This window comes from Sebastes umbrosus, chromosome 24 (genome assembly GCF_015220745.1).
Source record: "Sebastes umbrosus isolate fSebUmb1 chromosome 24, fSebUmb1.pri, whole genome shotgun sequence".
Lineage (NCBI taxonomy): Eukaryota > Metazoa > Chordata > Actinopteri > Perciformes > Sebastidae > Sebastes > Sebastes umbrosus.
In genome coordinates this window covers 4,662,796-4,688,577 of record NC_051292.1, presented here as the reverse complement: position 1 = coordinate 4,688,577, position 25,782 = coordinate 4,662,796, and the positions used below count along the sequence as shown (strand labels likewise).

General features: G+C 43.2%; 4 protein-coding genes across 9 annotated transcripts in view; 2 read left to right on the top strand and 2 right to left on the bottom strand.

Annotated features, from left to right (window-relative positions):
* LOC119483552 (L-threonine 3-dehydrogenase, mitochondrial-like) lies at positions 1 to 4,758 on the top strand. 2 transcript variants are annotated; one of them, XM_037761772.1, is made up of 10 exons: positions 1 to 128; positions 1,481 to 1,638; positions 1,773 to 1,815; positions 2,038 to 2,108; positions 2,254 to 2,403; positions 2,502 to 2,674; positions 2,775 to 2,865; positions 3,024 to 3,116; positions 3,254 to 3,430; positions 3,518 to 4,758. In XM_037761772.1, exons 2-10 carry the CDS (start codon positions 1,491 to 1,493, stop codon positions 3,655 to 3,657), a joined length of 1,086 nt encoding a protein of 361 aa, XP_037617700.1. In that variant the 5' UTR covers positions 1 to 128; positions 1,481 to 1,490; the 3' UTR covers positions 3,658 to 4,758. The 2 variants fall into 2 exon arrangements, with proteins under 2 accessions (XP_037617700.1, XP_037617699.1); XM_037761771.1 differs by lacking the exon at positions 1 to 128 and having other exon boundaries at positions 1,450 to 1,638.
* On the bottom strand, positions 2,710 to 14,126 carry c24h8orf74 (chromosome 24 C8orf74 homolog). 5 transcript variants are annotated; one of them, XM_037761785.1, is made up of 6 exons: positions 14,059 to 14,118; positions 6,206 to 6,389; positions 5,882 to 6,105; positions 5,658 to 5,813; positions 5,301 to 5,577; positions 2,710 to 2,847 (listed from the first exon to the last, which is right to left on the bottom strand). In XM_037761785.1, exons 1-5 carry the CDS (start codon positions 14,101 to 14,103, stop codon positions 5,320 to 5,322), a joined length of 867 nt encoding a protein of 288 aa, XP_037617713.1. In that variant the 5' UTR covers positions 14,104 to 14,118; the 3' UTR covers positions 2,710 to 2,847; positions 5,301 to 5,319. The 5 variants fall into 5 exon arrangements, with proteins under 5 accessions (XP_037617713.1, XP_037617714.1, XP_037617712.1 ...); XM_037761786.1 differs by having other exon boundaries at positions 2,792 to 2,910; positions 14,059 to 14,126; XM_037761784.1 differs by lacking the exon at positions 2,710 to 2,847 and having other exon boundaries at positions 5,250 to 5,577.
* On the top strand, positions 11,510 to 25,581 carry rp1l1a (rp1 like 1a). The gene is made up of 8 exons (XM_037762571.1): positions 11,510 to 12,321; positions 14,913 to 15,165; positions 15,358 to 15,750; positions 15,846 to 16,110; positions 16,217 to 20,640; positions 20,771 to 21,688; positions 21,767 to 22,912; positions 24,018 to 25,581. The coding sequence occupies exons 2-8, from the start codon at positions 14,932 to 14,934 to the stop codon at positions 24,420 to 24,422; spliced, it is 7,785 nt and encodes a 2,594-aa protein (XP_037618499.1). The 5' UTR covers positions 11,510 to 12,321; positions 14,913 to 14,931; the 3' UTR covers positions 24,423 to 25,581.
* Positions 25,127 to 25,782, bottom strand: part of gckr (glucokinase (hexokinase 4) regulator) — a 22,486-nt gene continuing 21,830 nt past the window's right edge. Inside the window, exon 20 of the mRNA XM_037761704.1 lies at positions 25,127 to 25,225. Coding sequence (XP_037617632.1) covers positions 25,207 to 25,225 — 19 coding nt within the window. The 3' untranslated portion in view covers positions 25,127 to 25,206. The remainder of the gene's footprint in view (positions 25,226 to 25,782) is intronic.

Below are 25,782 nucleotides of genomic sequence, written 5' to 3'. Positions count from 1 at the left end.
CGCGCCTCCTGAGCTGTCAGCCAATCACAGCGCAGCAAACCTCCTCCCATAGCCACGCGTTTCATCACAAACAGAGGCTGACTGAAGGAGTTACGAGTCGTCTTCTCACTTTTCAAATCTACATTAAAGTAAGAAATACATGTTATTTTTCTATCAAATTTATGTAACCATCTCTGCAACTGTTTACGTCCAATTCGGCTATGTTTTAGCTCGCGTAGATACACCATAAAAGCTCAAGTTCATGCCAGAAGGTTAGTTAGATGCTAAGCTAAGGTAGCGTTACTGTTATCTAACATCCAGCAGGTGCTGTTTGAGGGCGAGAAGGTCACGCCGAACTCCATGTAAAAAAAACAGCAATTTATATTTTCTCGTGTTTAAACATGTAATATTAATAATAAAACATCACATAACACATTTTAAATAACAATTTGAGTGCTGTCTTCAATTCGGCATATATATTGTACAACAGGAAATAACGTTACACCTGCAATACTAGCTTTTTGAGTTGGTTCCCTATTTTTTCTTGCATGAAGCTACGCAGTTATAAAACCCTAATTCCTAATAAGACACTGGTGTTAACTTTTAAATTCTACTTTACACAAATGTAATATGCATTTTGGGGCTACTAACTTGTAAGATTGCATTATTTTGTAATTGTACAGGTCAAGGTTGTTGCTTAAAATTAATCTGACTCCCACCATAAGATTAAAGGTGGTCTGGAATATATATGAAGTAGTTTATTTATGCATGATTTTCCCTAAGTATATTTGTTGTATTAAGAATCAGACTGCAAAGTTACTAGTACTAATACTAGTAGTATTATATAAAATGTGTTAATTTATTTTTGCATTTATTTATGCATGATTTCCCCTTAAAATTTCACCCTCTATTTATTTCCCCAAACTTATTTATCTCTGTATTCTTTTCTTTATACATTTATTCATACATTTGTTTTTTTACATTTCTCCATTCATTTCTGCTTCATTATGCAAATGAAGGTCCACTGTAATGCAATACAATAATATAGCCTCATTTACTCCTGTTTAATTTCCATGTATTTATTTTTATGTATTTTTAAATTTAACTTATTAGACTGCATTATTTTGTAATTGCACAAGTCAAGATTAATCTGACTCCCCCCATAAGATTAAGGGTGGTCTTGCATATATGAAGTAGTCTATATTTAGACCAAGTCAGCAGCAGCAGCAGCAGGTTGCAAGAAGCTAATCTGAGGTCGGTGCCTGGATTAGGCAAGACTTGATTCACATATAGTGTCTTTATTTTGACTGTTCCAACTTAATAAATACACAACATGTGCCTTTAAACCTCTGCCTCTAAGTACACACTGTTCTGTACATCAGGGTATCAACTAGAATTACACTCTCATGCCTTTAAGCCCAGCGACCTACACGACCCATGACAGCACAAGTGCGTGTGAAGTACTTCATTCTTGCTGTTATTGCATGTTTTTTGTTCACAGGAGGTGTACGATGCAGGTGATGCAGTTGCTGAGGGGTGCAGTGAAGCATGCTGGGAGCAGTCCCCGGTGCAGTGTTGAGCGACTGATCTCAGCAGTTCGTGGCATCAGCTCATCCTCATCCGGCACTGATACTGATCACCCCAAAATCCTTATCACGGGTTGGTTTTTGCACTTGTTTGTGTCACTATTATATATTTTTTGTTGTCTATATATATTGTATATATCAATTCAAACAGTCACAATGACACCTGTCTATTGTAACACATTTTCCCTTTTCTTTTTGTCGTTATAGGAGGGCTTGGACAGCTAGGGGTGGGGCTTGCTAAGTTGCTGAGGTAACCAACTATTTTATCTATTTCCAAAGTTGTTTTGTGTTTGAGTTCAATAGCAAATTATTCCAGATGATGGCACTGCAACAGGAAGAAATCTAAATGTCCAGTGTAGGGCTGTACAATTAATCAAATTTCAATGTCTGAGAGTCAGTTATTTGGTCCATTTTGTCACTTGTGTTTTCAGTTCCCAGGCTAGAACTGACCATGTTGATGTTTCACCCTCAGGAGACGATTTGGAAAGAACAACGTGATCCTGTCTGACATTAGGAAACCGCCCAACCATGTCTACCATAACGGTGTGTATTTTTGTATAACCTACTCAATGGGAACTCATTTGGGCTAAGCAAATATAAAACATACGTACCTAAAACTAGTCTCTTGGGGTAAAAAGTGTCCGCAGATGAGTTCAGACACTGTTGTAACTTTTTGTGTCCTCTGCAGGTCCATTCATCTTCTCAGACATCCTGGACTATAAGAACCTCAGGGAAATCGTGGTGAACAACAACATCAGCTGGCTGGTTCACTACTCGGCTGTGCTGTCTGCCGTGGGAGAGAACAACGTCGCGCTGGCCAAAGAGGTCAACATCACGGGTACATGCACATACTTACAATATTACTGTGAAACTACTAAAGATAAGACACTAACACAGATTCAGCATCACTTATGTGCAGCCTCTCTCTCTTCGTAGGTCTCCATAACATATTAGACATAGCAACCGAACATGGTCTGCGTGTGTTTGTCCCCAGCACCATCGGTGCCTTCGGTCCGTCCTCGCCCAGGGACCCCACTCCTGAGCTGTGCGTGCAGAGGCCACGCACCATCTACGGCGTCTCCAAGGTCCACGCGGAGCTGATGGGGGAGGTGAGATGAGATGCACAGAAACAGATATCCAGAAGTGTTTTACCACAAATTCCTGTATAGCCCGGTGTTTTTGAAGCTTTTGCGTCCCTCTCCTTGTCAGTACTACCACCACAGGTACGGGCTGGATTTCCGCTGTCTCAGGTATCCGGGCATCATCTCAGCTGACTCCCAGCCTGGAGGAGGAACCACAGGTGAGCAGGTCTGAGGAGGAACTCTTTAAGGTGTAACTGTTTCATCTAAATAAGGCATTGGAGAAAAACACACATTAGGTTTTGTCTCATTTTGACGATATTTACTGCTGCATAGTATTCAAGTGTTGTTGGTCTTAATCTTGATCTGTTTTTCCCAGACTATGCTGTCCAGATCTTCCACGCCGCTGTGAAAACTGGTTGTTTTGAGTGCAACCTGCGCAGCGACACGCGGCTTCCTATGATGTACATCGGTAATTTGTGGTAGAATAGTTGTTTTTTTTCCCCGTCAACATTTTAACTTTCCAAATGATATTCGTACTGCAATCCTCTTCTTTGTCCTTCATCCTTTTACTTTGCCCTCCCTTCGTCTTTACCTCCTCCTGTCCAGATGATTGTCTCAGGGCTACGCTGGAGTTCCTGGAAGCTCCAGCCGACACGCTGCTCAGCCGCACCTACAACATCACCGCTATGAGCTTTACACCGCACGACCTCATCCTGGAGATACAGAAAGTCCTGCCTGACCTCAAGGTCACCTACAATGTGGATCCTGTTCGACAGGCTATCGGTGAGATTGCAACTCTATAGTCACAACAACAGGAGAGTTTCGGCTTGATACCATTACAACTCAAGTTACTCTTCTGTCTCTTTTCAGCGGACGGCTGGCCAATGGCGTTAGAGGACAACGCGGCGAGGCGGGAATGGGGCTGGAAGCACGAGTACGACCTCTCAGAGTTGGTGCAGACCATGCTGACTCACATCACTACGGGCAACCAGCTCGCACAAGCCTACTGAGCCTTTTGTAGCAACTCCATGCAAAGCTTTATTTGACACTGAAGATTTAAGGGCGCTTTCACAAGCCAACATTTGGTCAGTTTTAATCGAAGACTAAATAGAAAACAAACCAAAAGTATGAATTTCACTCAGATTTGGACTAACCAAACGGCTTGTGAAAGCACCCAAAGAGAATTTTTAGCCTTCACTATTACGCTTTAAAAAGTTATGTCTTGACAAAAAATCTTAAGATCCTAATTTATGACAAATATAAAATGATTAAGATTTAGACCATTCAAACAACTACTACCAATTTGACATTGAAACTAAGACATGAACCTTCTTATCAGAGGCATAAAAACATTCCAGACCTCTCAATATCATATCACCCATCATCCGTCCATCTCCATCTCTCTTTTTCCTCTTCTCCATCCATCCAGTTTTTGCTTAATCTGATGCAAGAGCATGCTGGGATATTCTCACTAAGTTACTGAACTTTAAAGAGAGTTCTCTCTCTGAATGTACTGAATGTATTTATGTCATGTTAAGTATGCAGATGACTTCCTGTTTATGCATCTGTAGCAGCTAAACGCTTGCTGCCTTAGGGGGACACTCCTCCTGCTACCCTGAAAACCAGTTGGCTTTGACTAAGAGCTGCACTCCAAATGGTCTCCAATACGTACTGTAATAAACACTGAAGGCTTTACCTCGGGTGCTGTTACTATAGAAACAGGTGACCCCAGCTAGTGGGGCTATAGGATAGTTTACAGGTGCTTGGACTGTAGCCGCCTAGCAGGGCTGTAGGCCTTAAAACAAGAGTTTGAGTTCAAGACGAATAGTTTCTGAAAGCTACTTTGCACTAGGTGCTTTTAATATTTGTGTTATTTCTATTTAAATGATTTTTATTGTTCTGTTTAGAAGCTGGTGCTGAATATTTATGAATGTCGAATCAGCTCTTTAGGTTTGCAGCTGTACTGTAGGATGAAGGGAGTAAGCATTAGAGTTTCAATTGTTTGTGTTTTTTAATATTGATGTTATTTATAATGCTATTATTTGCAGCTTTTTCTCTCAAATCAAAAGAATGTTCAGACTTTTTAAAAAATAAATACTTGAATGAAACCAGCTCCTACGACGTTTCCTTTGTAACCAGTCACAAGTCTAGTACAATGAGTCTATTCTCATTGTATTTGACAATTAACCTGTAAATTAATGTTTTTAAAGAGGACCTATTATTCTTTTGTGCTTTTTCCCTTTCCTTTAGTGTGTTATATAGTTTCTTGTGTATGTAAAAGGTCTGCGAAGTTGCAAAGCCTGAAACGCCTCGCTTGAAGTCCCGCCTTCTCTTCCGTAACGTGGTGATGTCACCAGGTAACACATTTGCACAATACCTGCCTAGCGGCTAGTTTGGCACGTCAGAGGGTGAAAGTATGAGAAAAATAAAACCTTTTTGAACATTAAAGCATGTAAACATGTTCTAGTAGAAACCTAAAATACAAGTATGAACCTGAAAACCAGGATGATAGGTCCTCTTTAACTGTCCAGCACAGTAGCCCACAAATGGAATGGCAAGAAGTACGACAAAAAACATCCACAAGCAAGAGAGTTGAACGTTGTGAGATTAAATGCAGTCTAATTAGCTTTACTTGCTGAGCTCCTGTCCTCACCCTGCACTTCCAGACTCCCTCAGTCCTGGTTTTTCTTTTTGCTGGTTCGCCGTGAGCTGGTTCGCCGTGCGCTTCTTCGCCTTTGCTGGTCGTGTGGTTGTGAGCCGATGTGATTTGTGTTGGGAAGAACAGCACTGTGGAGCCCTCCGGTGGCCGATGCTCCCAGTTGCAGTCTGAGCTGCAGGATGTCACTGAGCAGGGAGGCCTCTTGGTTCAGACTCGCCAACATCTGGCCTTCTGTGGCCCTCACCGCTGCACGAACCACCGCCAAAACGCCCTTCACAGAACGGCAGACAAAATGCATCTCAGGGCATGAAAGATTTTCTAAAATGCTTTCAATTGTTTTGTAAGTCTTACCTCTTTGTCCAGCTGCTCACCCTCAGGAACATCCAGCTCCTCCAGAGTGACCCTTGACCCCTCTCGGAGACTCCGCAGCTGCTCCTCCTTCTGTCGCAACATTGAGGCGAGCTCGGCTTGATGACGCTGCTGCTCCCACTTGTGCAGATCCATGCCCTGCAGCACATGAACACTGATCAGATACATGTTAATTGTAATGGTGTTGTCAGTGGTTACTTCATTACCTGTGTCAGAGGAGAGGGCGTGGGCGGCAGCTGCACCTCCAAGTGTAACTGAGCGATGGACACGTTGGCAGCTCCACCCACAGCCGCCTGGAGAAGCCTTTGTCGGGTGACGCAGGTGTCTGTGAGGAACTGGGTGAACTCATGTCGGTGGACAGAGGTGAGGTTTGGCAAACTCTCAGACAGCGCGTCTCTCAGTAAGGACAGTAGTTTGGGTACGTCGAGACCTAACGGATAGGAGACATATAATACAGTATATACATGTATATGGTATATAATTAGAAACCAAAGAACCATAGCCGATAAAAAAATGGAGAAGGCTCTGACCGTCCAGCTGTGGGAAGACGCCTCTGGCGACTGCAGCTGCCCGGATCACGTCAGGCCAGGCGAAGCCACAGGTGGCGGCAAACATGGTGACGTCGTACACAAACTCCTGGTGGAAGCACCGCCGCTCATCACAGAACTCCGGCCATGAGAAGTGACAGCTGAGCCTCTGCACACCAGCCTCTCTCTATCACAGACACAAGAACACAATTTTAGCTGATACAAGTGCATCAATACAGTTACTATTTAGGTTTGGTTTATATAGTATTTAGTACATTTTACTTTTGTTTTTTCATGCTTGATTTTGTATATAGTGTTCTAGCTTTTTAAGGTTACTTATCTGGACACTTCCTGTGTGATCATTACAGTTTATCTTACTTTATACAGTTCTGTAGTTGATAACAATGCATCAGGTTACTGTACATAAGGCCATTATATTGTTTTGTATATTCATCTGCAAAGTCAAATAAATATAGTGGAGTATCATATTTTATTTAGAAATGTAGCGGAAGAGAGGTAAATTTGCATGAAATGCAAATATTCAAGTACAAATGCCTCAAAAATTGTACCCAAGTACAGTATTTGAGTAAATGTACTTACTGGATCTGACTGGTGCTTTGTTTTCAGAACTTCACAATGGAAAACTGTAAATCAGTAAAATCTCAGGAAACCATTATGTAGCTTCATTCGACAGTTTTAAGGGCCAATAAGAGACTACAAGCTGCAAATAATTAGCAACAGCCTGTGCCTTTCAATGAGTTATAGCTAGCATTAACTCTTCCAGACAGTTACTTCCTCTTTTGCATGTGTTGTCAATTATTCCTGACAGCATTTGAAGGCACCATAATAACACCACATTCTCTTTTCATTGATAAAATAATAAATCTAAGTGTTAATTTGATGCTAGCCTACCTTTTGTCTCACTATCTGGACTATTTCTCTCTCTGTAAGGGAATCCATCCTCTACTAAAGTGTACTTGGTTGCCATGGGAGACGAACGCAGACATAAGGGCGGCGCTGTTAACGCGATGACGTAGTGACCCACGTACGACGTGATGGAATGTTGCAGTTGATGGAATGTTCGGTTTAGATTCTTTGTAGCAAGAATATAAGATTTTACTTTGATGTTTCTGACACATTACTGAATATAAAAGTTAATTAATAGTTTGATTTCTAATTTAACTAACTCATAAGACAAAAAATATAATATATATATATTAATTATTATTTATTTTTTTATATTTTTATGAGCGCTACAAGTTCTTTTAACATGGTCATGGAGCATATATACTGTATATTTGTATTCTGGGGGTATCGTTCCTATGCAGAGGGTAGTTTAGTTTATTTATACTACTTATTTTGTACTGTAATTACCTTGTGCCTTTTCTACCTTTTTTCTTTTCTTAAAGCTGACTGGGTGTAAACTGCTCAGAATTCCAATGTACTTAGGTGCAAATGGCAAATAAAACTCTTGAATCTTGAATCTTAATCACATATTCTTAGTTTAAGGTGACACCTGTTGTTTCAGAGGAGCCAGTAACTGGTCTGTCATGAATCAGTCCGAGACTACAGATGGCTAATCAGGCAGCTGGCTAATCCTCTTTATCATGAATCCCACTCCTCCTCCTCCTCCTCCTCCTCCTCCTCCTCTCTTCTTCTGCTGCTCCTCTATCTTCTCCTCCTCCTATGGTTCTTAGATAAATCGAGGAGAAGAGTGGGCTTTATAATGTAAAGATAACAGATTTAGTTTTAACATCAAGTTGGCCATATCAATAATATACCATTTCCGGTCGTGTATTTAAAAATAAAAGTTGTATTAACTGAAGCATATGTGCACATTTTTAAATTGTTTTGTTTGTTTTGCAAATGATAGAATATTAATCACATTAGATAAGTGAATGTAATTTGTATTCATATTAAAAATAAAAAGCATGCAGTGTGAAGACATTAATAAAGAATTATAAACAATAAACAATAAAATATTGTTTAAAAAATAAGTATATATAAATAAGTACAAATAATAATAATAATAATAATAATACTAATAAAGAAGTAAATAAATAATAATTACATTAAAACCCACCCAATTCCATCCTTCGTAATAAAAATAAGTAAAATACATTTAATTTAATTTAATTTAATTTAAAAAATATATATTAAGGAGTTATATATGTATTGCAGTAAGAATAAGACAAAAAAGGTTTGGGCAATGCTCTCATTAATTTTTTTACTATTTTTACATTGCTCATCTAGAAAGTTGATTAATCTAATTATAATAGGGCCTATAGGCAAATACAATATTTACATATTAAAGGTGGCACCAAACCTTCAATGATTGATTTTGTAAAATATTTAAATCCCTTTATAACAAATAAGAACAAACTAACATCTAAAATTATTACCTTAATGTCTCAGTAGCCTATTTAGCCTTTTATTTTGAATGACAGCTGCTCTATATGACTAGATTTTTTTAAGGAATTATGTATATGCATTGATAGTAACAATAAGACAAAAGGTTATGGGCAAGATGTTTAATCTAATTATATTATTATTATTATTATTATTATTATAAGGCCTATGGGCAAATACTATATTTATATATTAACCAAACCTTCATAAGCTTTAATTGATTTTGTAAATTATTTTAAATCTCTAAAATATATAACAAATAAAAACATCTAAAATGATGTTAATGTCTCAGTATTTAGCCTTTATATAACTAGCCTCTATATGACTTTATGATGGTGTTAATGATTGGGGAAGTTATTTCTAAATTTTGGGGCAGTTTGTAAACATCATGCTATAATATTTCTGTTACAAACTAAAATGCATGCAAATGAATTATTTTGAAAGTCTAAATGGGTGCACTTCCGGTTTGTAAACTGCTGACTTGACACGTGTTTGCAACATGCGCCTCATACTGAGGATGAACGACGGAGCTGTCCACTGTCTGCTGCAGGTGTCTCCACATGACTTCAATATCTCACATCTAAATGATTTTATCTGGATCTATATATAGATCTTTATATAGATTTACCATCATTGCTGTCTTTATGCATCCATAAAGGTAAGATTCATCTCTTTATTTTCCCCTCAAACTCCAAAAAAAGCATGCACCTTTAACCTCCTTTAGATCTGCAGTGGGTGCATTTATGTATGGTGTTATTTTCTGGATCTATATATAGATATTTATATAGATTTTCCATCATTGCTGTCTTTATGCGTCCATAAAGGTACGATTTTATCTCTTTATTTTCCCTCAAACTAAAAAAAAACATGCACCTTTAACCTCCTCTAGATCTGCAGTGGGTGCATTTATGTATGGTGTTATTTGATGTGTGTTTGGGAGGATTTTACCTTATATTAATAGCCTATACATGCATGCATACAGTGTGTTTGTTTGATCCAGTTGTGAGGATGAGGTGAGTCACACCCTCCTGCTTATTGGATGAAAGGAGTGAGAGGACCTTCTAAAGTAGGCCACACATCATCACATAATCTCTCCTCCTTTGTCCTGCTGACTGAACTTCACTTTAAAGGAGAATAAAAGTGAACAACAACAGGAAGTGATGATCTATCTGCTTGATTTGTCCACAAAGGAATACTCATTAGCACCAACAGTTTACCAGCTGCCTGATGCTTCACTTTGACGCCTCGCTCCTTGTCAGTGCAGGAACCTACTCATCCCTGACTTCCTGTCTACCCAGAATCCTCTGAGGCCCACCTCCTCTTTCTCTGTCTCTCATTAACGCTGTGAAGCAGATACAGATTGATGAAATGAGAAAAGAGGAGTTATATAAATCTGAATCATGCAATATATCCTGTAAATAGGAATAATACAATGCTGTAGATTGATTTGTGAGATCATTTTTCTTTTGTTGTCGTTTTAAAACTTGATTTTAAAGCGTTTTTTTAGTTAACGTTGCAGCACGGCGTCTCTGAATAGCAGCAGGAGACGTCACTCTGATTGAATTTAAACTTTCGAAGGACTTTCATGGCAATAATCCTGTAAAATAATCCTTCATTTGATGCTTTTAAAAGAATATTTAAAAGTTAGAGAGAAAAAAACCTTGGGAGACACCAGAATTCAATTTTGCAGGATATAAACCAAACAAAAGCACTTTTTTTTTTCTTAAAATTCGTGCATAGTCCAGTTTTCAACATATAACGCAGATTAACTATATGCTTATTTTAAATCAGGCTACTTGATTTGTTAATTTTAACTTTTTAAAGGTACATTGTGTGGGAATTGGCGGCATCTAGTGGTGTGGTTGCAGATTGCAACCAGCTAAGTACCCCTCTGCTCACTCCTCCCCTTTCAAGACTGCGCTAACGTGAGCCGCCGAGTGCAAAACAGTCCTTACGTTAATAACACTACTTTAGGAGCAGCAGAAGTCAGACGGCGGCTGGCAGTACTACGGTTTTGCGCTCTGCAGCTCACGTTACGTTAAGTGTGTGAGAGAACTACGGTGGCCTTCAGGTAACATAAAAACGCGTAAGGCTCTCTCTAGAGCCAGTGTTTGATTTGTCCGTTCTGGGCTACTGTAGAAACATGGCGGACTCTGTGAAGAGGACCTGCTCCCTATGTAGATATGAAGGACTCATTCTAAGCTGACGTAAACATAGTTATGAATATTATATTCCATTTCTGTTAATAGATCCCCCAAAATGCTATACACTGTTACTTTAATATCAAATATGACATGATATGACACAAAAAAACCTAAGGAATCCATCGGTACCAGCCATGTCATACTAGCTTGTCATGAAGGAGGTTAAAGAACGCCACAAACTTACGCCTAATATTGGCGAGGAAAAACTGTGATGTCCATTTTCAAAGGGGTCCCTTGACCTCTGACCTCCAGATATGTGAATGTAAATGGGTTCTATGGGTACCCACGAGTCTCCCCTTTACAGACATGCCCACTTTATGATAATCACATGCAGTTTGGGAGCAAGTCATAGTCAAGTCAGCACACTGACACACTGACAGCTGTTGTTGCCTGTTGGGCTGCAGTTTGCCATGTTATGATTTGAGCATATGTTTCATGCTAAATGCAGTACCTGTGAGGGTTTCTGGACAATTTTTGTCATTGTTTTGGTCGTTAATTGATTTCCAATAATCAATATATACAAACATTTGCGTAAAGCAGCATATTTGTCCACTCCCATGTTGATAAGAGTATTAAATACTTGACAAATCTCCCTTTAAGGTACATTTTGAACGGATAAAACATGTGCGATTACTCCCGGTTGAATCGATTGACAGCCTTAGTAAAAATCTATTCGAAATGACTCATAATAACGGTGTTTCGCCTGGTTGTGATTACCAACTGGTCGTGATTTGCTCATCATTGATTTCCCACCACTCCTCCAATAACAATAATAAGCAGTTTTCCTCGACACAGTTCAAAAGGAGCAGTTGGTGTTTTCGGTTATTTTCTACACAGGAGGCCCCCTGCTGTCAGACAGATTGTCTGTAATCACAATCCCACTACAGCCATGCGTGTGTGAGAGAGACATAAAAAGAGACAATTTAGAGAAAGAGGGAGCAATATGTGCTGAGAACCCAAGGTCTGTGATTTCAAAATAAAACCTTTGACACTCACACACACACAGACACACACACACACAACTGTACAAACAGACCACTAGAGGCCACCTAGACTTTCTGCTCTCCCATCCACTTGGCGATAACTTCAAATAAAAAACAATCCAAATTTGCATATTAGCATGTGCCTCCTCTCCAGGTCAATTGCGGGCCTTGCATAAGAACATCACTTGTCTTGGCCTCACCATAGCAACACCCCTCCTTCACCCGCACACACACAGGTTCTTAAGCAGGCTTTTCATTCTATCCTTAGCCTCTCCTCCTCCTCCTCCTGTCTTCTCCTCTCTCCATCCAACCCCTCCCCTCGCCGTGCACTTGATTACTGACTGCCATTTTGACCAGAGAGCTGTGGAACCGGGGACTCTGCTGACTCAAGCTGCGGAGACATCCGCCACACACACATATAGACATATTCAAACACTTAGTGCTGACTCTTGGTCGGGCTCGACCGGTCAGACCCTTCACCGACAGCTTTATCTCATCGCTTTGGACCATGTTTCCTGAATATGTGAGTAGTGAACCTAATAGATAGTCATTAAGTGGTCAATTAGTGGTAGAAGTTGGGATTTAAATAGTCTTAAATTGGGGAATATTGGTAAAAATGGTTATTTAGTTGACTTTAAAGTAAATTAATGGGTTTGTAGGTGCCATATAATGATAATGGCTTAGTGTTGAAGTAATATATGGCTATATAATGTGCTAAAAATGGTTCTACAGTTGATACTGCATTGCTTTTTTCATAAAAACTTGTTGCTATTGTGCTCAAAGGGCTAATGCATATGTTATAATGTCTTATCAATATGCTATACAATGGTGTTTTGTGTCATTTATTGTCTCTCAAGTATGAAGAAGGAGAATTTAAGCTGGGCTAATAATACTTTAATTTAGTAAGTAATCTATGAAATGTAAATATTAGGGCTATGACTAGATTTGACTATGACTTGCCCCGAACTGCATGTGATTATCATAAAGTGGGCATGTCTGTAAAGGGGAGACTCGTGGGTACCCATAGAACCCATTTTCATTCACATATCTGGAGGTCAGAGGTCAAGGGAGCCCTTTGAAAATGACCAGGACAGTGTTTCGTCGCCAAAATTTTGCCTAAACCTTCTTCACGACAAGCTAGTATGACATGGTTGGTATCAATGGATTCTTTAGGTTTTCTTGTATCATATGATACCAGTATCTTCATTAGAGAAAATCGCAGGTTAATGACGTTAAAACGAATTTGCGTTAACGCGTTAATATCGCGTTAACTTTGACAGCCAAGTATAAATGTTTTCAGGTAGGCCTTAGCAGGGAAAATAATTGAAAGCCGAGTTCTTAACCTGTGATGCACTACAGGCCTACTTTTGGTCCAGCAGCTAATTATATTCTCCTTCGTCACTGTTTCGTTGGTCTTTTGTAATGATTTGATCGGCTCATTTAAAAACGGTGATATTTTAGGTATAAAGTTGTTAAGAGATACAGAGCCGAGGAGGGATTAAGAAGCAGAGCGTCACGTTGACAGCTAATAGCAGTGGTTTGGCCTCATGGGACTTAAAAAGCCGGCTAAGCCTGCTGGTATAACATTCACCTTTTGTAATAGGTTATAGAAAGTCAACACATGTAACAGTCATGATTAACATTAAGCGAGGTGTTACTCTGAGCTATAGTCTCCTGTACTGATTCTGGCTGCACCTCTTATAATCTAACCCATCTAAACTAAATAGAAAAGTTAAAGGGGAACTAGTACGCCCATTTTCAAAATTCATACATGTTATTCCTATGGACTAAGACAGTCCAACAATATTAGGAAACATGAACAATTCTCTCCCAAATCCAAAAACTAGAGTGCTAAAACTCAAATTTGTGATGTCATTAAGTATAAAGTCTGGGTCTGCTCCATAGACAATGAATGGGGAGAGATGTTGTAGATGACACTGAGAGCACCCAGAGGAATGATCTGAGTATATGGGAACATTTTCTGTTTCATAACTACACTACAATAGAATAAAGCTCATATAGGTATATAAAAGACAACAAAACATTTTGTGGGTCCATAAAATCAGTCTCCCATTCATTAGCTGTGTTTCCATTCATATCGCATTAGAAAAGCTGTATGGAAACAGCAAAAGTCAATAAAACTTTGAAAAACGCTCACCTGAGGCGGTGTTTGCCTTTGTCAAAAAAGAGTTGATGCGCTAAATGGGATATGGAAACACCTTTGCCGAATGAATTCTGACGTAGCGAACATTTAACTCACATGTTTGACTCTTCCCGCTGTCAGCGTCTTCCAGGATATTCCCATAACGTGTGAATGCTTGTCTTCGTCGTCTTGGGACAACATGAAACATGGCCAATTCTAGCTGACAAGAAAGAACAATTAAAACTTGTCCAATTAAAACAAATTCCTGAAGACCTCTCTGCATTTCTCTCTCATACAGTAGATGGTTAGATGGCCAAGACGACTTGTTTTGTTTTCGGTTCGCAACCTCCACTTCTTCTACATATTGGAATTATTAATTTAGATGGTGTTCACTTTTAAAAAATGGTATCCCTCTGTCTGTAAATAACATAAAACAAAGTGAAACAGTACAGTAGGAATTATGTACAGTACATTACGCAAGCTGTTCAGAAGCAGGACTCCAAATAGGATTTCTAGATGTGTGCTGGGCCGCTCCACTAAATATAGCAGGCTGAGAAGAAGCCCTGTCCTTAACATGTACTGTACATACATGTGCATGTAGCTGCATGTGATATTACATCATGTGACTTTTTTTCTGTTGAAAATTGAAGCCAATCCATCAGTGTTTTGTCCCACATGATGTTGGGAGAATGAGAATCGTTGGGAATCTTTAGGGAATCTGGTGATTATTAGGTATGTCGGTTATTAAATGCAGGAAGGGTTTGTCAGGTAACCATTCACCTGGCAGCTTAGTACAAAATGCTTCCCCTGCGGTAGCCAAATGACAGATGTAACACCCTTATATGCCAAGTAGTCCTGTTAGTGGATCTCCTGTCCTGAATCCGCCGTCCTGATTAGGAGGTGTGATCATGTAAGATTAGAAAGTGTGTGAACAGATAATAAAGTGTTGCATATTTGTGTGTATCCCTCAGGTGTGTGTGAGATCGCAGCATGCATTCGGTCCAGGCAGAGATGTGGGACCCCTGCCCTCCGTCTAAACATGGCTCGCCCCTCCCTCCGCATCCCCCCTCCTGCCTACGCTCCGCCCATGTGACCACAGCCGCCCCGGCCAAGCGGATCACCTTCTACAAAAGCGGCGACAGCCAGTTCGGTGGCGTCAGGATGGCCATCCACAAGCGCAGCTTCAAATGCTTCGACGCCCTGCTGGACGACCTTTCCCAAAAGGTTAGTTGGACAGGTATCAGAGCTGTGATGTAGGGATTTCTTTTGAAGCCGACTGCGTAGATGAACTTCTTTTCAACTTTGCAACAGTATTAACTCCACTTCCTTAGATTTTCACAGGCTGAATGACATTTGATCTGGAGACACAATAGATACAGATATGTACCGTTTATGCATATGTGTGTCCACTTACAGGTGCCCCTGCCATTTGGCGTGCGGACTGTGACCACACCCCGCGGCACCCACGCCATCAAACAACTGGAGCAGCTCCAGGACGGCGGCTGCTACCTCTGCTCTGACCAGCGCCAGGCCAAGCCGGTCAACATGGAGCTGGCCAGCAAACGTCCCAACATCTGGTACCATCATAGCCGGAGGCCCCAGCGGCCCGAGTGTTCGTCCACAACGCCGCCCGGCCATTTCTCTTACAGGCAGCGACGGATCCTGCTGGTGAAGAACAGCGAGCCGGGCATGAGGAGGAGCGTGGTGCTGAGCAGGAGGTCGACCAGGAGCCTGAGGGCCTTTCTTGATGAAGTGTCCGAGGTGATGCAGTTTCACGTCCGCAAACTCTACACGGCTGAAGGACGCAGGGTAAGAAGTGGCTTGTTTTTGAATGTTTAGAGTGTGTTTTGTATTGCAGATGACACCCTTTGTAGTGGAAACTAACTGTGTGAATTTGTTTTCAGATTGACAGCGTGCAAAGCCTCATGACTTGTCCAGGTGTGTTGGTGTGTGTCGGCCGGGAAGCCTTCAGCACAGTGCTGGTAAACTTTATCAGGAAAAGCTCGGAGGAAAAACTGCCCGGTCTGAGCAGCAGGTCCCCTGGTCTTGGCCCCAGGACTCCTGGAAACGGGGCCCGATCTCCTGCTACTCAAGGAGCGAGATCCCCACCTCATGGTGCTCAGTCCAGAGCAAGCGAGTACAGTGAAGGGCATGAAAGCAAGAAAAATGGTAAGCTGTTTTACCCGAAACACAAACCTCAATTTCAACAACAGTAGTAGTAGAAAATTTGAAATTCTGGTTGCATTTATATTTTCTTTTCTCTCTCTCCATTCAGTTAACTTTGGTTTGAAAACCAAAAAAAGCATCATCCACCCTCGTTCAGATTCTTCAAACCGCTCCGCCCGTTTCTCCTTGTCTTCAGAGAAGTCATACGGCAACGGTGTCAGCGCCCACTCCCAGGCCAGACCGGCTATTACGAACGACGACATTGAAAAGCGTGTCCTGGTCAATAAAGATGGCAGCCTCTCAGTAGAGATGAGGGTGCGTTTTCGCCTACACAATGAGGAGACCCTCCAGTGGTCTACACAAGTTAAAAAATCCCAATCTCTGACTAATGGATGTAGCCCCCTGAGCCAGGCTCAGCCCCATTACCTGCAGCAGGGCCAATCAGAGAGCTGCTCTGACCCTGATTCCCCAGCCTTCGAACCAGAGAGTGTTTTGGAGAGGAACTGCTGCCCCTGCTGCTACCAGAGACCAGAACAGCAGTACGACTTGTGGGAAAACCCAGCACACATCCACAAAAAGACTCCTGTCCCTCCCCCACATAAATCCAGCCACACCCACACTATGAGGAGACATACACACTCTTCTAGCTCTTCCTCATCGTGTAATTCCAGGAGGGTGGTGCGCTGTCAAGCGCGAGTCTCAAACTGCGGCGGAGGTTCAGAGCAGAGCCAAATGCTCCAGGAGGAGATATTTGTGACGGAGCAGGTAGATGTGGAGCAGGATGAAGATATGCATGTCGAGGTGTGCAGGGTGAACCGATGCTGCAGCCGCAGTGAGGTAGTTGCCATTGATAGCAACCTACAACCACTTAGCAGGAAGTCAGCAGAGGATGAGCTTATAATGGAGGAAGAGGGGGAGCATCCGCTGTCTACTGTCAGTTGCTCCTCACATGTCCTTCAGTCATTGAAAGAGGACCCGGATGATGACCTGCCACCCAGCGCCTCACAATGCTGTCATAGCAACAATGATGAAGATGATGAGATAAAGAGGGTTGGTAGTGGCTTGTCTGGTCACACAGGAGTTTCTCTACAGTCAGGGGCATCCAGCGTATGTACTAAGTGTGGCGGCTGCAAAGGTGGAGTCAACTCTAATTCCAATAGTAGAGCATCAAAGAGGTCCCATCCTTCCCAACGAGCCTCTCCGAAGCCTTCCACACCTCTCTCCAGCCATGAGATTGCAAATAACGGCAGCGATGACAACGACTCCGAAGGTTCAGCTGTGTCAACGCAATCCAACAAGACCAACCTCACCAATGATGGGCGCTGCTCTGCAACATCAAACATTCTGGATGGCAGAGCGTCTGGTGCCATGTCCAGTACGTCCAATTCTGACCCATCGGGAAAAGAGGAAGAAAGGGCTCTTAGTGCCACCTCGGCCACAAGTCACAGGTCCAATAGATCACACAAGTCTGGCTGTAAAGGCAGCACTTGTGGTGCAGCAGAAAAAGAGGAAGAGAGGAGCCCCAGTGCCGTGTCGGCTCAGTCCAACAAGTCTGCCAAGTCAAACAAGTCTCACAAGTCCAACTGCAGCGGAACAGCTGAGGCTCCTGACATAAAGACAATAGAGCAGGCAGAGGGAGAAAACACTGTAGAGAGAGCACGGAGCTCCTTGTCAGTCAAATCTGATGCATCTTCTGCAAAAAGTGCTTCAGTCAAGATCACAACTACGGTTGCCTCCCCAACTGACAATACAGCTGTGGAGGAGGATGACGCACACAAAAGGACTCCCAGTGCCCTTTCTGTCAAGGCAGAAAGACCTGATAGTGTCCTGTCCGCTAAATCAGCTAAATCCACTAAATCCACTAAATCTAATGTGTCAGCAAAGTCTGGCACATCTCACAGGTCAACTTGCAGTCACTGTGTGGGAGCAGTATCTCCAGGCGCTAAGAAAGCTGATGTCCTCGAAGCAACCGGACAGGAAGAAGGAATTGAGGCAGAAGAGCGAGCAGGGACTGCCATGTCAGCCAAATCCAATCTTTCTGCCAAGTCGAATAAATCCCATAAGTCCACCAAAGCTTCGGAAAGGCCGCTTTCTCCCAGGTCAGGAACTGGAGAAGATGGAGAAGAAAGGGCAGCGAGTCAAGCGTCTGGCAGATCGGTCAAATCTAACGTGTCTGTTAAGTCTTCAAAGTCATACAAGTCTAACTGTAATGGTAATGAAATCGCGGCATCTCCAAGCTCCAAGGAAAACGCAAATGAGATGGTAGAGGATGAACAGCAGAGGCCTGAAAGTGCAATATCTGCTAAATCAGCGTCTTCTGCAAAGTCTCACCACACAAATTGCGACACAAGTTCAAGAGCGGCTTCTCCAGCCAAAGACCCGGCAAAGACAGAGGAAGACAGAACCCCCAGCGCCATGTCGGGGAAATCGCACACCTCTGCAAAGTCCTCCAAGTCCCAGAAGTCAAACCGAACCACAGCATCTCCAAATCCAAATGGAGCCGATATTCCTTCTATTGAGACAAACGGAGAGGAGGAGCAAAGTGAAAGTCAAGAGCGGGTGGCCAGTGTCATGTCTGTGAAATCAAAATCTTCAGGGAGGTCCCGTACTTCTCACAAGTCTGGCAAGAATCTCACACCAAATACTGTCACCATTAAAACACCAGAGGCGGTTGACGAGGAAGGAAATGAGACAACAGAGAGAGCACAGAGCGCTGCATCAGCTGATATTGCTGTTATTGAAACAACAGATGAAAATGTCGTGGAAGATGATGGACGAAGAAGTAAATCTCATGGCCAAATGCTCTCACCTAGGAGAGCACGGACCCGCTCACCCAGCAGTCCTCAACCCCCCGTGCAACAGTTGTTGCCTGGCCCCACTGTTGGAGAGACAAGAGGGCCCAGTGCCTTGTCAGTTCGATCCAGAATCTCTGCAAAATCTGGCAAATCCAAATGTCGCTGTGGAGCAGCTTCAGCAAAGGATGAGGAGAAAAGGGAAGATAATGAGGAGCTGAAGAATGAGGAGGCTTCGGAGCGTGCTGCCAGCATCCGGTCATCCTCAACCAAAAGACTGAGGAGAGAATCAGGAGGCACCGAGCAACTGCTGAGTCAAAACTCATGGGGGTCGGTCTCTCTTGGGTTGCCAGAGGACCAAGACACAGCGGACTCGGACAGTGGCAAGTCCAGTGTTTCTGTTCACACAAACACTGAGAGAAAGGGCAGAGGGAAGACAGCAACTCCCCATGTCCCTGAAAGCGCAGAGCGGTCCGCTACGAAGGAAGAAAGGGAGGGAACGGGTTCCATCATGTCGCACATCAGTAAAAGCACAAACAAACATCCAGTAGTCAATATCCCTACTATTGAAACGCCAGGAGGGAGTAAGATGAAAGGTGAAGAAGGTGGAGAGCAAACAACAGAGAGAGGAGCCAGTGCATTTTCAACCAAAAGCAGCAGGTCTCACAAGTCTTCTTGTAACCGTAGTGTCAAAGCAGCATCTCAAATGCTTGACAGTAAGCCTAAAGCACAACGCACTAGTGCCAGCCCAATCAAAGTAGGAAATGACCTTGAAACAGGAAGTGTGAAGTCTGTTTCAACGACTAAAGCTGGCGATACGGACGCTCCCGACAACAGGACCTCATCTGCAATGTCATCAGCAAGTGCTAAAGTTCGGAGCAAATCCCCTGCAAGTGCCAGCGCTAACAATGCTGATGTAGCTGGAGATTCAGGAGATAATGACGCTGATAACCAGGCCATCAGTAGACCAGCTAGTGAGGTCAAAGGGAAAGAAGATACCGCAGACAATGAGCAGGCTAGTGTCCCCTCCAAGAGTCCTTGTTGTCTCAGGCCTGAGTCGGTCAAGGCCAAATCCAGTGGCAGTGTCAAAACGTCCAATTCTCAAAAGAAAGAAATCAAATCTGCAAGCCCCTGTCCTCTACACAGCCCCAGACCACGCAGCAAAACGGAGACACATAGTGAGAGCATTCTGTCTCACTCTCTGTCCGCTGCTGATTTGCTGAAGGAAACCATGGCTGCCGCACGGTCACACAGCCGACAGTCGAAGGGCAGTAAAACCAGCGACAAGTCTAGGAGTAAAAAGTGTCAGAGGAACCAGACGGATCAGGAGGAGCTGGAACTGTCGCCTGCCTGTCTGCCCAACGCTTCCCCCAACGAGGTCGTCAGTGACTGGCTGCGGAGCATTCCCGCTAACAGCAGCATGCTGGCACTCGGCGATGAGCCGAATGAGGAGGAGCAGGTGGTGGAAGAGAAACCTGGAGAGGAGGTAGCAAATGAGGAGGAAGGTCCTGAGGAGGAGAAAGTTGAGGCTGAAGAGGAAAAAGAGAAAGAGGAGGATGCTGAATGTGATGCAGCAGAAGTGGAGCAGAGTCCAGATCCAGCTCCAGGCGATGCAGTGGAGGCTCGCCCCAACGCTATGATGTTGAGCGTCGACTCTCTGCCCAGGAGCTTGCATTCTTCAACTGCAGTGATGAAAGTTCTTCTGAGCTCTTCTCTGAGTCGATGTCAGAGCATGCCTGAGGTAAGCCTGCCCAAGCCTAAGGCACTTAACATAATACTGCATGAATTTACGATGATATAGAATGGATTGTATGAATGCAAGTTTAATTTATGTATGTAATGTAATCTGTATTCTCTGCCGTCTTCTGTAGGTGTCTCCAGTTTATGGTCGTAGACTGAGCACATCAGCCAGGGGGCTCTTGGACTGTTTGACCCAGCTCCAGCTCATAGAGCCTGCAGTGAGTCTTGACCAACAGAAGGACCGGCGGTATGAGGACATTATGGCCATCCTTCAGTCTCTCTGGCACACCGAACCCAGGAACATTGAGGCCAAGGAGACCAAGGACGTTGGCAAAGAGCAAGTGAGTCCACCGAGGTCCTCATCTGGGGTGGGTATGAGCAGTGGCTCTGGCGGATCAGGGAAGGAGAACGAAAATCAAGGTGGAGATGAAAAGACGCAAAACAAAACAAAAGAGACCTCTTTACATGAGGATGAGGGAGCGGAGAAGGTTGTAAGAGAGGAGGAGGAGGAAGGAAATGCAGAGGCAGGACACAAGGAACCAGAGGAGACAGATGGAGCAGAGGAACCGGCACAGAGTGAAGAGCAAAGTACAATCCCTCCAAGTCTGGACAGCCCAAAGGCCACCGAGAGCTCTCCTAACGACAGCTCCAAATCCCCCACCGATAACGAAGATACGCTGGAGGACTCCAGCTCAGGAACGCCCCCGACTGTCCTGCGAGCACCTTTGTCAAAAAGACAATCCCAAGACCCTGATCCGGTGTGGGTCCTGCACCTTCTGAAGAAGCTGGAGAAACAGTTCATGAACCACTACATTAGCGCCATGGCGGAGTTCAAAGTTCGTTGGGACCTGGACGACAGCGTCATCCTGGACACCATGATCTGCGAGCTGAAGGACGAAGTGAGCAAACGCATCGAGAGCAGCATCGAGCGCGAGGTGCGGAAGATTCAGGGTCGCGCCGGCAGAGGGGGGAGGTTGCCCCGGCCGCCGCAAAGATCGAACCTCTCCAGGGAGTCCACCATGACGGAGAAGAGGCGTCGAATATTGAAGGTAATACCACTAAATTCTCTTTGCATCAAGATACTGCTGCTTGAAAGGCAGAAAGATCATGTTTGATTTATTTTTCAGGTCATGAAGATCCAGTCAGTGAAAACTGCCGAGGCCCTGAGCGATGGAGAGTTGACAGGCGAGTTCAGCGACCAGCGAAGTGACGATGAGTACTGCCCCTGCGATGCTTGTGTCCTCAAGAAAATGGCCGCCCGGCCTCTCAAAGTGAACCCAGCAGCATCCGAAGCACCAGTGATGATGGAGTTCGACCTCCTTAAGATTTTGCAGCTGAAGAAAAGCCCATCGCCTGCGCCATCACCTGCGCCATCGCCTGCGCCGGTGCCATCACCTTCACCGGTGACACAACCTGCGGAGACGGAAAGTGAAAGCGAGGTCACAGACAATGAGGCGAGGAGTTTAGAGGTAGTGCATGAGGAGGAGGAGGAGGAGGAGGAGGAGGAAGAGGAGGAGGAGGAGGAAACTAAAGAGGATATCAAAGCTGATGTTGTTTTAGAGGAGACAATCCCAGAGGAAGATGAGGATATAGGAAAAGAAGAAGATGGTGATGAGGTTGGAGAAGTGGAGGAGGTAGAGGCTGACAAGGAGGAAAGTAGTGCAGGTGATGAAGAGCAGGAAGAGGGAGAAACAGGTGGTGAGGAAGCTGGGGAAGAGGACACATCAGAAAATGGGGAGGAAGAGGAAGAGGCAGAGTGCCAGTGTGCTAGAAATGAAGAGGGCGATGAGGAAACAGCAGGAGAGGATGCTGAGGAAACTAGCGACAACCCAGGTGAGGATGAGACAGGAGATGATGGAGAGAGAACAGGGGAGGAAGAGGAGGAGACAGGAACAGGGGAGGAGGAGAAGAATGACAAGGAGACAGTAAAAGAGGTAAAAGCAGGTGAAGGAGAGACCACTGAAAATGGCGAGGGTGAGGAAGAAGTGGAGGCAGAGGAGGAAGAGTGTGAGGTGTGTGAATTCAAGGAAGAAGAAGAAGAAGAAGAAGCGACAGGCAGGGAGAGCGGAGAAGAAGAAGCATCTGGGGAAACGGAGGATGACGGTGCTGAAAAAAATGAAGAAGAGTCCACGCCGGTGGAGGAAATGGCGGAGGGAAACGTCAGCACCTCGGCAGAGGCCGAGGATGAAGATGACGGGGTTGAAGGCGAAACGGGAGGAGAGAGTGAAGAGCAGGGAGGGGCGGCATCAGAGGAGGAAAAAGCCTCAGCACAGGTAAGATGAATCAAATGACCTTTTGAAATTATTTTATTGATTTAACAAAATATTTTTTTGCTTGGGCTAAAAAAAATAGTCAGATATCGGAACTGCATCCATAGCAACGACCTGTTAGTCATAGCAACGGTCTGCTATAAAGAAAGTAGTAAAAGTAATATATAAACTTAATAAAACATATTATAATGTAGTTTTAAGCAGATAAATAAATTTATAAATAATAATTTTATATCTCTATTATTGTCTTTATAATTTTTGTATACCTTTACCTCTCCTGTGATTCACTCTGTTTGCTGATGTTGCTGCTTTGACACCTGAATTTCCCTCCGGGGATTAATAAAGGTCCATCTTATCTTATCTTATCTTATAAAAGGACATTTTAAGTGACATTTGTGAAGCATTTGCATCTGGTGTATAGACAGATAATGATTGATTGATAATATAACACAGTTGTGGTCATATTATTCATATTTTATGTGGATATTAAACATTTTATATTTTTATATTAACCAACCAGGAACCAATTTCCAACAACTTATAGACTAAATTAAATGTAATGACATTTATTTACCTATTTTACACTAGTACTATAAGTATTTTTAATCAGGATGTTTAATGGCTGCATGGTCTGCTAACGGATGCAACAACTATTTTGTGACCGTTCCTGCACACCTGAACTCCTGAACTGACATTCTAGTTATGAATACCACCAATTTGAGCACCGCCACCTATTTTAAAACACCACCGAGTGCCTGAACATCTACCGCACCTTAAAGAGGAATCTGACCCGCTGCAGCCTGGACACTAATTCTAAGCCTGTGGGAAAAGATAATCTGGCTATCCAATTAGACAGATTGAACAAATCTGTTTTGTTCGGCAGCAACACGACACTTCATCTGATGGACGTCTACTGTTATCGTCAGCCGCAAACTGTTCTGTAAAAACCTTCATTCACTTACTTACTTTAGCCTCTCTGAACTCATTAACTGACCCTATTTTTAATACCAACTATTACTGTAACTAGCTGTAATTACTGACACTTAGCTGCCCAATTTAGTCATTAAAACTGCTCAGAGATAATTTACTGTTATCTTGTTTGACTCAGGGGGTGACTGGGACCGAGGGAGAGGAGGCCGACGCCGAAGACTCAGACACCGACGGCAAACGGCCGAGCGACACCAGCCCCGACGAATCAGGACGCGAGGGAGCCGCAGGAGACGAGGAGGAGATAGAGGGTGTTGATGTTGTTGAAGATTTCAAGCCTGAGGAAGAAAAGGTGAACAAAACGGACGATGATGCCCTCCTCCGTCAGTTCACCAAGACCTCTGTGGAGAGCCAGCCCGGCTCTTTAGAGGACGTCGACACGGAGTCACCCGCTAAAACTTTAAACTCCATAGAAGTGCCCAAAATGGCTAATGGTGGCGGTGCGGGCCAGAGGAGGAGCCGCTCGCCAGGAAGGGTGAAATGCCGCAAACCCAAAGAGAGTGACGCCGACGTGGAAGACTTTTAACTCGTCACAGACTCCCATAAACCCTCAGTGACTACACGGGTAGTAGATTAAAAAACACTGCAACCAAAAAACACTTGAAGCACTTTATCACTCCAGATCCGGTGTAGAATCTCGACACTTGAGACCACCACCTTATCCTATTTAATTATACGAATTATATATATTTTTTATGTTAAATGTATGTACGAAAGGGATATGTCTATTTCTATATTCAATGTGTATGAATAATATTTTTTAAAAACAAAAAAAATACATTTTTGGCACCCATGGGTGTGTTATGTGAACTCAAGTTGTGTGTTCAGTGGACCACAGGTTTAATGATTTATCCAATCATATAGCCATTAATATACCTCGGAGACATGTTAGACGTTAATTGCCTGTTAATTTTTTATTATTCTAAATCACAAACTGTATTTCAGTAGCTTTATTGTATCATGTTTGAATATAATAATGTGTTTTCCCCTTTAAACATGCTATTGTGTAAACTTTAGCGACCGTACCTCATTATATTTATCTAGTCCAATTACTGTGATCATTTACATGAACATCTGATTTTCAGATTGACGTAAACCCTTCTCTGCTGCTTATAAAAAAAGAATTCCTTAGGTGTGTGTTACATGCTGTAGATTCAGGTGGGGTTTGCATAACCAGCCGTGAAGCGTGTTACTGATGCCTTACTGTATCCATGGTTATATGAAGGTAGATCGACAGGAACAGAGGGGGGGGGGAGATTACGAGGAAGTGTCTTTTGTTTCCTGACGTCCTCTCTCTCTCTCCAGCAGAATCAGAGCCTGTTAAAGAGGCTGGACTGGATCGAAACTGCCGTTTAAAATGCTGGAAAACATACTTTTTAAGACCCCTAAGGAGTATTTTCTCTCGTTTAACCCCAAGCCGAGTGAGCTGGGCTCAACTTGTACTTTTAGAGCAGAGATATTCTGTGTGTGAACGAGGCGAAACATCTATTTCTTATTGCTTAGATTGATAGAAATCCTCCTGTTTGTGGTACCAAGAGAGTGTGTGTGTGTGTGTGTGTGTGTGCCTATGCTGTTATTGGTCTATTTGGCCGTCCATCAGTCTGTGACATCACCAAGTGAACATCATGTACCTAGAGCAAAATGAATGTAATAATCTTCATATAAATAAAATAAATGCACAGGAAGATTCTCATGTTTTTCTAAACTGGAGCGCTACATGTGAATTCACTGAGTTCACTGAGTACAGAGGCCGTCCTTGTATTGTATAAACACCGAGAATAATGCTTTCTGATCCAGATCTAATGTGCGCTTTACCTTCCTTTGCTCTGTGCTCTTCCCTATACTGCATTTGGCTCTGCTCCAAAGGTTCCCAAAGCTGCTCAGCC

What these genes read in the sequence shown, in the direction of transcription:
- LOC119483552 (XM_037761771.1), top strand. Translation starts at nt 1,464, where the DNA reads ATGTTTTTTGTTCACAGGAGGTGTACGATGCAGGTGATGCAGTTGCTG. An exon ending in CAACCATGTCTACCATAACG is followed by an intron (nt 2,109 to 2,253) that starts GTGTGTATTTTT and finishes TGTCCTCTGCAG; the next exon opens with GTCCATTCATCTTCTCAGAC. An exon ending in CAAAGAGGTCAACATCACGG is followed by an intron (nt 2,404 to 2,501) that starts GTACATGCACAT and finishes CTCTCTTCGTAG; the next exon opens with GTCTCCATAACATATTAGAC.
- c24h8orf74 (XM_037761787.1), bottom strand. Translation starts at nt 7,162, where the DNA reads ATGGATTCCCTTACAGAGAGAGAAATAGTCCAGATAGTGAGACAAAAG. An exon ending in TCCAGATAGTGAGACAAAAG is followed by an intron (nt 6,390 to 7,114) that starts GTAGGCTAGCAT and finishes TGTCTGTGATAG; the next exon opens with AGAGAGGCTGGTGTGCAGAG. An exon ending in CGCCCTCTCCTCTGACACAG is followed by an intron (nt 5,814 to 5,881) that starts GTAATGAAGTAA and finishes CATGTGCTGCAG; the next exon opens with GGCATGGATCTGCACAAGTG.
- rp1l1a (XM_037762571.1), top strand. Translation starts at nt 14,932, where the DNA reads ATGCATTCGGTCCAGGCAGAGATGTGGGACCCCTGCCCTCCGTCTAAA. An exon ending in ACACGGCTGAAGGACGCAGG is followed by an intron (nt 15,751 to 15,845) that starts GTAAGAAGTGGC and finishes ATTTGTTTTCAG; the next exon opens with ATTGACAGCGTGCAAAGCCT. An exon ending in AGAGGCGTCGAATATTGAAG is followed by an intron (nt 21,689 to 21,766) that starts GTAATACCACTA and finishes TTTATTTTTCAG; the next exon opens with GTCATGAAGATCCAGTCAGT.